The sequence below is a fragment of the Oryza glaberrima genome, chromosome 1 (genome assembly GCF_000147395.1).
Source record: "Oryza glaberrima chromosome 1, OglaRS2, whole genome shotgun sequence".
In the NCBI taxonomy this organism is placed as follows: Eukaryota; Viridiplantae; Streptophyta; class Magnoliopsida; order Poales; family Poaceae; genus Oryza; species Oryza glaberrima.
The window spans coordinates 16,979,201-16,991,055 of record NC_068326.1 but is presented as its reverse complement, the minus strand read 5'-3'; the positions used below and the strand labels follow the sequence as shown (position 1 = coordinate 16,991,055).

General features: G+C 41.3%; 1 protein-coding gene across 1 annotated transcript; it reads right to left on the bottom strand.

Annotated features, from left to right (window-relative positions):
- Window positions 1–386: 386 nt before the first annotated feature.
- Window positions 387–8,288, bottom strand: LOC127760020 (stress-response A/B barrel domain-containing protein HS1-like). Its single transcript, XM_052284229.1, has 2 exons — window positions 8,029–8,288; window positions 387–823 (listed from the first exon to the last, which is right to left on the bottom strand). Exons 1-2 carry the CDS (start codon window positions 8,184–8,186, stop codon window positions 631–633), a joined length of 351 nt encoding a protein of 116 aa, XP_052140189.1. The 5' UTR covers window positions 8,187–8,288; the 3' UTR covers window positions 387–630.
- Between the last annotated feature and the right edge of the window lie 3,567 nt (window positions 8,289–11,855).

Sequence of the window (11,855 nt, the reverse complement as noted above, 5' to 3'; positions counted from 1 at the left end):
CTATATTTTACACTGAGACAGCCCAAAATAGAGAGACAGCTTGTGATAGACGTTGGGCCCTTTTACACTTTTAGGTCTATATGTGTAGAAAACGTATTGGAGGTGGAGAAAAAAAAAGGAAATATCTTCAAAACGCTAAGCACATATATGACAAGGTTTGCTGGAACGAAGAGACGACGGACAAAAATACGATGAGTACGGAATCATTTTTAATTTTTTAATAGGTAAAGATATAATCTAAAAAACGAACCGGAAGCCGGTAGCCAGAAATGAAGATCCAGATTTTCCAAATTCTTTTCAACTGACTACTCATCAACCGTCTGAAAATCTTAAGCTCATCCAAAAGATAACATAGATAAATACACCGGTGCCGTGCGTGCGTGCCATCTTCTTCTCCATCATTACTTAATACGGATATTTGGAGCAAACTTGTTTGGAAAAACAAAAAAAAGCAAACTGTTTGACATACGTAGCACCAAATTGAACCATTGTAATCGATAAGTGAAAACATACATGACAAATTTATTCAGCATAAAAGTTCAATTCGCATGTCTTAAAATAAAATTTTGCCGCAGATATTCTGAAGTGCAACCAACGACAAAAGAAGCTTAAGCACCCAAACTGTTATGCTCAGCTGTTATTTACAGCAGTTGGCATGTAGTCGATTATGAGTGTCTTCTCCATTGCAAGCAAGATTTCCTTTGCAAATTCAAGATGTGCTGGGTGTTCAATGTACTCCTTGACTCCTTCTGTGCTTTCAAAAGTGCACTCGAATACGTGTGTGAATCCATGGTGCATGTTCTCTATGCTCACGTCAGTTCCCCTGCAAATTAAACCGCACATTTAGAAACTGATGGTTTGAGAAATAGATCATCAATGTAGCTAAATTTGCACCAGGGAAAATGAATTCACAAATGTCACACATTTGGGATATCAGAACTTTAGGAGAAAATCTACTCTATGCCACCGAGATTGCATTGGTTCAACAATTTACCATTGACATTTTCATTTTATAAATCACTGAGTTTATCAATGTTTCTTTTTAAAAAAATGCCCAAAATGCACATATGACAATTGATTTATCACATTAAAAATAAGTAATTACAAAATATTATGTATAGCCTCGTTTCACAACATAGAAGTTTTAAAATTTTTGCATTGCTATTTTTTTTATAAAATATTTTATATGTTACATGCTACACATAATATTTTTTGTGTTGTTGTTTTTAATGTAAATAAATCATCTGCTAATATGTCGTGCAAGGAAACCATAGCTGGTCAATCAATTGTTCACTATATGTACGGGAACGTATGTTTGGGCATTTTTGACAAATAAATGGTCTAATGGCATATTGTAGAAGAAATTGATGAATTCTGTAGTAAAGCGGTATATCATGGGAAGGGAGAAAGTCTATGGTAAATTATTGAACTAGTGCAAACTCGAAAACATGGAGTAGATTCTCTCTTAGTTCTTTATCCAACAAGGGAAATTTATCTATTATCTATTTATTATATACTAAAAGTCCATTAAACTTCTTACAAACGCTCTCAAGCCACCACGTGAGACTCCTACAAACGCTTCTAAGCTGCCATGTGGCACTCTAATAAATCGGTAGGCCCACTATTTTCATCTATTAGATTTCCTTTTAGAAGACCCACTATTTTCATCTATGAGATTTATTTTTAGAAAAAAAACATAATCCTCCTCCCTCCTAAAAGTCCATTAAACTTTCTACAAACGCTCTCAAGCCGCCATGTGGGACTCCTACAAATGTTCCTAAGCTGCCATGTGGCTCTCTAATAAATCGGTAGGCCCACTATTTTCATCTATTAGATTTCCTTTTCGAAGACCCACTATTTTCATCTATGAGATTTATTTTTAGAGAAAAAAAACCATAATCCTCCTCCCTCCCCTCTCCCCAACAACCCACCCTCTTCCTATGGTATGTACGTACATACTTATACCTCCCCCTCCTATCCAATCTCCTCATCTCTTTCTTTCTTTAAAGTTTTTTACAATTAAAAATAATGTTTTTAAATAATTTCCGTATAGAGAAATAATCAAAACCTTTATATTGCACATAAGTCTATTTTATCATTCTTCATTATCGTATTCATGGTGCTTGATTAACCATTCAAATACCAATAAAAGCTACTAAATTTTTTAACTCATAAGAAATTAAATATGATAGATATGACAAAAATAAAAACACTTAAATCATGAGTAACATTCCAAAATAATTTCCTCTATTATTTTAAATCATATCCGAACCTTTCGCATGCCATCCCAATAATAAAAGAAATATTGTGTAGAACATAGATAATGTAGATCATATCAACATATATCACTTCACAATCATGCATAATTAGATTAGCTCTATAATATCACACAATAAAATATAATAATTAGTTCTGATTAGCACTAAAAAAACCACCGTTCTAAAATATTGATGTGTTAAAATAATATTATTTTCACAAAATAAAGTAATGTTACTAAAATATTTCATGAAAAATTGACGTCATCATAACTTTAATATTTTAAGCAGTCTACAATATCCCAAACTAGAATACTCTAATTGTGATTATCACTAAAAAATATTATCTCCATTTTAAAATATGAATTATCACAATAATGTAAATCTAGATATGTCCAGATAAATATTTTGATATAATTATATCTTTAGTATTTAAATGACTATAAAAAAATGATTAAATGAACCAGACCAATATGTCTTAACTAAGAGGAATAGGAGGTGCATATGTTGATCTTTTCCTCTTCAATCTTTGGAGTTTAAGCTTAGGTTAATCTGAGTATATATGGTGTATAAGGTCCAGTGTACTCGACTCATATATGTCTTGCTTTATGTGTCAATTCTATGTTACACTTAAAATTATATGTATGCACTGCTATCCACCAATCATTAAGGTAAGAATATTATTATATACTAAAAGGCCATTGAACATCGTAGAAACGCTCCTAAGCCGTCACGTGACCCATTATTTTTAAACATTAGATTAGATGTGTTAAAATAATTCCTCCATATTAATTCCCCGTGTACGTACCACAGAAAAATAAGTACTATTCATCCAAAAAAAACACCTGGAAAAACATACGTACGCACGTATGATTAAAAAATACTACATCTGTTTTAGGTTATAAGACTTTCTAACATTGTCCACATTCATATATATATAGATGTTAATGAATTTACGCACACATATATGTCTAAATTTATTAACATATATGTGAATGTGGGCAATGCTAGAAAGTCTTATAATATGAAACGGAGGAAGTATTAATCTTTCCGTCCTAATCCTCAAATTTAAAACTATAACTTTATTATGTTTGTACCTACCCAAATGATGAGTCCATCGAGCCCTCTATGATTCATTTCACTCTTGATAGTAGAACTCAACTAGCCTACTTACTAATATATTTTTTTATAAGTGTGTTTATTATGTTTATACCTACCCAAATGAGGAGTCCATCGAGCCCTCTATGATTCATTTCACTCTTGATAGTAGAACTCAACTAGCCTACTTACTAATACATTTTTTTATAAGTGTGTAGACAATAAGCTAGGTGTTAAAATTGTGATCGATGCTAGTCTTGAGGGGCATGGCTACGTCGATGCGGGACCCATATTTCAAGGCATTAGAGAATAAAGCCTTAGTAGCTATGGCCAACTTAACACATTAGATGGGTATTTATATATAATTTTAATGGTTTTCTCTTATTAATTATTAATTGTTAGAAGTGGTACTTAAAAAATATTTATGCATTAGACACAAGTGAGATATGTGCACTTCGGTATGAAATTGAGATGATTTGTTATTGTATTAATGATATATTACGTTTGTTTTTTCAATTCTATCTATTAAAAAGGCACCCAGCTCTTTCAAGAGAAATAATAAGTATTTGTGATAAAAAGTTTATATATAACCAGGACACAACAATTTTTTTTAATATGAGAGACATTCTTACAATTTAATGTATCAAAGTCTACGGTCAATTTGAGGGTAGAGATAAGATAATCTATGGTTTTTAAATAAAATATGGTAAGATAACATCTTTTTAACATTCTTTTAGTAAAGAATAAATAAATTGACCGTGCATCTGCGCGGGCTTCCTCCCTAGTTAGTGTTAATGCTTACACCTGTATGCACTCCCATTTACCATAAAAAGGGTTAAAGAAAAATGGATAAATCCAGATGAGCTTTTCTGTGGTAAGGTGATTGAAAAAAAATCATTTGGTCAAACGGGTCAAGTATGCACTCTTTTTTCTTTCAAAACGAGATAGTGTGAAGTTTCATATTTATATAGCGGGAAAAATTAAAAGGTTACAACCCTAGCCAGAAAAAAAAAACAAACACCAACATCACCACCTACTAGCAGCTCCTCACACAACCCAGGTAAAGGAACGGGCACTGAGCCAGCTGCTGCTAAGTGACCGATCGTCGCAAGACCTACAAGGTGGTGGCAATGCCCTCCCAAAACTAACTCCACGTAAGATCGTTGACGCGAGCTCCCTGTCATCCTCACAAAGAGGAGTTGAGGACGAAGATCCACTCATCCCTCTCCTAGCCTACGGCTCACCCAGTGGCGGAGATAGCGTGGGGGATGGGGGGTCTTTAGACCCCCTACCCCCTAATGGATCATTAGAGCCCTTATTATACCCCTAAAATTCTAATTCATATATTTATACTTTGTATTAGAAATATAGCCAATTTATATGAGACATGTTTTAATTTTTATTGGTCACTTTAGTTTAGCCCCTACTGTAATTTTATCCTGGCTCTACCACTGAGCTCACCTCTAGGAAGCTCGGACCCACCTTCGTCGGGTCTGCAGCACAGGCCAACGCCATCTCCTGCGAAGCTAGAGCATTCTCTTCCACAGCCACCGCCACCATTGTCTCACCAACAAAGCTCCCCATGACCGGAAGGATTGGCCATAGCAGGGAGGAGCTCCATGGAGAGGAAATAGGGGTGACGTTGGCTAGCAATGACGTCGTGCTCAACATCCCAGCCATCACCGTTGCCCGCCATCAGTGTTCGTCGTCGATGTAGTTGGACATCGCCAACTACCATGCCCACCAACCTCCGCCGCTTGCCTCTCCTACTGACATGTCGTTGGCCACGCTGGACTTTCCCGATGTCGTGCCATCAGCCATGTCTGTCTCTCCCGTCTCCGGTGACCGTGCCACCCCGTTGTTGTTGCCCTGGCCATCTCCAGCCATGTTGGCCTCCTGCGTCCGCTCGACCCCAGGCCAGGCCTGACATGGAGGCGCCATATCTGGCCGTGTGGGCGCTACATCCGGTCATGGTAGCATAGGATCTGCGGCTTCCCTCACCATGACGCGCTGCCACCTTGTCGGGGTGCGTTGTCACCTTGCTACGCGTTGCGCCTCCTCCTCCACGTTAGAGTCGATGTGTTGTCGGGATTAGGCCCCGCCACCACAATCCTGGTCGCATGGTTGCTCGGCAGCAAGACAGAGGGAGGGGGAAGGGCGGGCTGGCAATGGTGGCTAGGGTTTTGCCCCTGAGCTGCCCACGCAGGGACGAGCACCCTCCTTGTTAGTATTTACTACGTGTCCCCAGGTCAAGCGTGCACTCTGAAGTAGAAGGGGGGATTATGTTTTAAAATCTCTAAGATTGATAAGCTAAGGCCTTATTTAGTTCCCAAAATTATTTTTCCCAAGAACGTCACATCGAATCTTTGGACACATGCATAAAGCATTAAATATAGATAAAATGAAAAACTAATTGCACAGTTTGCATGGAAATCGCGAGACGAAACTTTTGAGCCTAATTAGTCCAGGATTAGCCATAAGTGCTACAGTAACCCACATGTACTTAACACGGATTAATTAGGCTTAATAAATTCATTTCGCGGTTTTCAGGTGAGTTATCAAATTAGATTTTTCATTAGTGTCCGAAAACCTCTTTCGACATCCAGTCAAACGTCCGATGTGATACTCAAAAATTTTCTTTTTGCGAACTAAACAAGGCCTAAGTCTAAGTCTCATATGCAAATGATGGAAGCTACTGAATTGGGAAAGGATTGAGGCAAAACATTGTAAAAAGTAAATACATTAAAGAGACTATGCTCCACAATGTGAAACCTGGACGGTGTGAATGTGTGTGCACCAATATTGTTTCTTGGGACCTGTAGATGCACTTATAACTATCATAATGTTCTCATAGCAACTCTGGACTCCCCTGGCCTAGGAAGGAAGGTTTCTTCTCTTTCTTATTCTACAAACCTGTTTGTGTAACAAAATATGGTTTCCATTGGGAAACAGGAGGCCCCTGATCATAGGATATTTTCCATTTCTTTTACACAGTGCAAAAACAATCTCATGGGTCATGAACATATTAAAGATCCACAGGAAGCCAATTGTCCTAGTGGCGACATAACTCATATCCATGATGCCATGCTGTTTTGTTACACTACATTAACAAGATCTCACTATTAGAAAAATCATTTTTCCCGACGTGGAGGTCCTTTTTTCGCAGGCGGACATGATCCTTGGAATCAAATGACCGTCTACGAAAATATGTGGAGGTCTTTTTTTCGCAGGCGGACATGATTCTTAGAACCAAATGACTGTCTACGAAAATATAAATTGGGGTGAAGTTCGCTGACCACTTAAGTGGCGCATTTTCGCAGGCGGACTACTTAAGCGGCGCCTGCGAAAATCTATTTTTGCAGACGAACCTTATGTGGTCCGCCTGCAAAAATCGTACATACCAAAAAAAATATTAAGTACTTATCTTCTCCTCTACCCCTCCCCACTACTCATTTCCCTCTCAACTCTCTCTCGCTCCCTCAACACTTCTCCCACTGGGCCATCCCCCTCCGCTCCCCTCCCCTCCCTCCCTCCCCGCCGGAGGGGGAGCGACCGCGGCAGCACGGACGGCGACTGCGGCGGCGTGGACGTGGCGACAACGGCGGCATGGCGGCAACGTCGGCTTCTCCCGACACGGCCCCCCCCCCAGATCCGGCCGGAGGGAGGCCGGGGGAGGGCTCCGATGGCGAGGCACGTGGCCGGCGGGGTGTGGGACGGTGACGACGACGCGCGGGGCTGCGGCGGCGGCTCCCGGCGCGGCTCCCATCCCCTCCCCTCCCCTCCCAGTCCGGCTGGAGGGAGGCCAGGGGAGGGCGGCGATGGCGAGGCGCGTGGCCGCGGGATGGCGGGCGGCGGCGGCTCCCGACACAGCTCTCCTCCCCTCCCCTCCCATATCTGACCAGAGGGAGGCCGAGGGAGGGCGGCGGCGGCGAGGCGCATGGCTGGCGGGGCGCGGGACGGAGGCGGCGGCTCCCGGCGCGGTTTCCCTCCCCTCCCCTCCTAGATCCGGCCGGAGGGAGGCCGGGGGAGGGCGGCGGCGGCGAGGCGTGTGGCCGGCCACGACGCGGGGCGGCGACGACGACGGCTCCTGGCGCGGCTCCCCTCCCCTCCCAGATCCGGCCAGAGGGAGGCCGGGGGACGGCGGCGGCGGCGAGGTGCGTGGCCGGCGGGGCACGTTTTATTTTTTGTTCGTCCATAGGATTTTCGCAGGCGGGCCATTGCACCGTCTGCGAAAGTCGTTGGTCTACAGGTGGTCCCCCCCTCCGCCTGGAAAAATTATTTTTGGCCGCATACAAAAATGTTTTTTTAAGTAGTGTCTCACAAGTCTCTAAATATATAGTGGATAGCTGACCACCTGCACTGTGCAATAAACAGCGGTGCACTTACTAGCTGAAAAGACTATGGATGGCGCAATACGATATATGATATACGTTCAGTATTTTACAACTCGCCGTGCTCCTGAACCAGCGGCCCTGTATGAGATTATTAGCGAGCTAACTGAACCCGAAGCAGGCATGCAATTCGTCGAGCGCACCTGCCGCGCGTCACAGAGGCGACAGACACGGGACACCCGCAGAGCCACCGAACGAAGGGGGCGCAACCGCTGAAGCGGCAAGCAGGTGAACGAGGAGAAGCACGCGGACGCGGGTGGGAATTGGAAGGCAAGGATACGAACCAGTTGAAGGCCTTCATGGAAGGGACGAGGTTTACGAGGCCGCCGAAGCCACGGATGAGGTGGTCCAGTCGCTCCGGCGTCACCTCCTCCTTGAACCGCGCCAGCACAATGTGCTTCAGCACGCCACTCCTCCCTGCCGCCGGGGTCTCCGCTGCCATCGCCCTGTGGCTTCTTGCTGCAGTCTCTCTAGCTTCTCTGCGCGCTCTCCCTCTTCCCTCTGTTCTCGACTCGACTCGATCTTCTGCTTGCCATGGTTTAGAACTTAGAAGTAGAAGCAGTGGGTGGCTACAACCTAGAAAGTGGGTGGCTACAACCTAGAAAGTGGTTGGGCCGTTGGGGTTGGTGTGTAGTAGTATTGTGTATCCCCACAAAATGGGCACCTTGGTAAGAGCAAGTTTATGGTCTAGTCACTGATACAAAATTATCATATTATCTATAGCTAATATACGGCTCCATCGTTTCGCTTATTCGTGGAACACTGTTACACAAACCCTTTGTAGCCCCGGTTTACAACTCCTTTAGTCCACTGCTGCACAAACCCTTTGTAGCCCTAGTTTACAACCCCTTTAGTCCCGGGTAGCAAATCGGAGCTACGAATCTGGGACTAAAGATATTTTTTTTGTTTTTGTTATTTGCATGTGCCTCCTCCTTCCTCCTTTTTTTTTTTTGCTTTTTCTCTTCCTGGCGCGCTCCTCTACTTTTTTTTCTTTTATTCGTTTTTTTCTCTCTCATCTGCCATTTTTCCTTCTATTTTATAGAAAAATTAAAAATATATCGATGAATTCAAGGCTACAATCCATGATCTCATGGTTCAGAACAAACTCTCCTAACCAATTCACCTCTATGACGCTATTTGATTTGAGTTCATTATTTGCTTTCTCTATATAGCTATTCAAATTTTGTAAACACAAACTCGTTATGTTAATGTAGGAATCATATCTTGTTACTATGATTTGGTAGTAACATTATCGCAGAAGTGCAGTAACACGATACGTTACTATGAAATGTATAGGTCGTTGCTGCGAAATTTATAGGTTGTTATTGCACTCTTTACAGTAACATCATCATAAAATTGCAGTAACAGAGAACATATGGTAGTAACGGTACTACTACAGTACCACTGCTTGTGCATAGCTAAATTTTTAAATCTCAATCTTGTGCAAAATACAAGTGCAAAAAAGTACTTCTCTTTGTCTATTCAAAGATACATAGTAGCAAGCTTAGTACAAGTAAACTTTTAGAATTCTAATCTTTAAACAATAATATCTCTCACATCGCATATTATTTTTAGAACCGTTTTCACCATAATGATTAGATCCATCATGATTATTTTATAACGTTGTTACTGTGGAAAGTAGTCGTGTTACTGTACATTGACCGTCGCGTTACTACGCTGTTCCAGCAAGACAAGAACTAAAAAAAAAGTAAATCTCAATCTTTAGAGAGTAATATCTCTCACGTTATATAGTATTTTTTTTAATCCGTCTGCACCATGATGTTCGTAAAAAAGTGCTTAACAAAACTAGATCCATCATGACTATTTTTCGATGTTGTTACTGTGAGAAAGTTATCTTGTTACTACACGATGACCGTTAGGTTACTGCGGAATTCCTGTGAGACGTGAACAACATAGTGGTGGGTAGGGGAGGTTGTCAATGGGCGGGTTTGACCAGTGTTGACGTTCGTTAGTGATCAGTTTCGACCGTCAATATTACCAAAATAGAGGAGAACTAGTTATGCTTGCAATACGTATCCATGTTAGAATAATAATATTCCACTAGTATTTGGTTCACTAAGAATAACCATAAAGTGGAGGAGAATCGACATCAAATTAGACGATAAATCAATCGGACGATGTCGAGAATCAGACTTATGCATGAATGGGCAAAGAACTCAAAATTGACACGATGAATTGGGCCAAAATTCACAAGTCTGCACAAAGGAGCAACAGAGGAGGCCACCTACCGAGTTTGGGCCAAGAAGGCATCGGATAGAGGGTATTAGCTAGTATGTCATATAACTAGGATGTATGTATACCATGTATATAGATTCTCTTTCTATTTTCTATCCACTTAGCTTAGATACTTTCATATGAGAATGAGTATTCCCTTGCTTGTGTGTCACTCTACCCTTTGATTTATCTTAACCCCTGCTTGGACTATGATTATTACAAGTAACATATAAATTATTAGTCAGGTTCTCTCTATTATGATCTTTTCACGGGATTAAATAAATACGATACCCTTGGAATACTCTCGGGTGAAATGCTACAATGGTATATCCGTGCGCTTGCGGATGAACTCTGTAACCATAATATACCAGGAGTATTTCTACGCTATTGCTGGGAATTATATTTCTAGTAATGTCGTTAAGAAATACCAACAACCGGCGGGAGGTGGCTTTGACCAGCCTTTAACTGAGGTGGGAGGGGGGATTTGGGCCCTAGGAAGGGTGGGGAAGGTGGAATTGGCCCATGGGAGGGGGAGGAGTGTAGAATAGATTTGCTATATATATATATTTAGCAAGATTGAGATTTAAAAATTTAGCAATGCACAAGTAGTGGTACTGTAGTAGTATCGTTACTACCATTTGTTCTCTGTTATTAGAATTTCACCATGATGTTACTGCAAAAAAATGCAATAACAACCTATAAATTTCGCAGCAACGTATCGTGTTACTGCACTTCTGCGATAATGTTACTACCGAAATATAGTAACAAGGTATGATTCCAACAGTAACATAACTGATTTTGTTTCACACAATTTGAGCAGTCATACAAAGCATACAAATAATGTTCTCTATTCATATAATATCATATGGTGAATTGGTTAGGAGAGCTTGCCTGTCACGCCCGGAATTTCTATCCAAAATTCCAAACGCTTACATGTGTGTAAACCCTCGTCTAGGAATCAGCCGAGGCACACAATAACAAATTGATAATAGTGTACAATTATTACTCTAATTAATAAGCGAATATAATGTCATTACAGAGGTAGATAGTTCCTCTCAAACAATAAAGATCTAAGTAGCTGAAAATAAGATAAACGGCGCAGACGACTCCATCCCACAAGCAGCTCGACCAGGGCTACGCCTAATCATCCACACCTTCGGCATCACTGTAGAACTCCTCCTCTGATGAATGATTGCAAGGTGAGTATATGACAGACTCAGCAAGCCACGCAGCAAATATGCAAGTGCAAGGGATAGCAAAGGATGGCATAATATAGTCTCATTTGCATAAATAGCATTTAATAAATATTTCAGAATTTAATAAAACAGTAAGGTATTAATTAAACAATATTAATCCAACGCCATACAACATACCCGTTGCATAGGCCCAACCATTCTGAACAACCATTCCCGGCTGCACAGTTCTATCTCCAAACCAGGAATATACCATTCCAAACCAGGAGCTAAACAAATTATTACCAATTACAACATCATTTATTATGGTGAGAGGTGTGAAACTAATCACGAAAGACATTGTTAGACCCGCCCATAACCGCGGGCACGGCTATTCGAATAGTTTTACTCTGGCCAGATGTGTACCACTGTACCCACAAGACACAACCTCAACATCATGTCAACCATGCGTCGCGATACTTAACAAGTACCCGAATAGAGATTGTGACAATACCCTCTGTATAACACAATTCAAAGCAATGCACCGTTCCCGGAACATAATTACCCCTTGTAAACAAGGCATGAACTACTCAGCGACCCCCGTGGGCTTATCTCCGCCACTTCACAGTCTGGTGCTCTACAATGAACCATACTATACAAAAAGTAAAACCGTTGCCCACGCTGGCTTGTGGTTGGCACGGTTA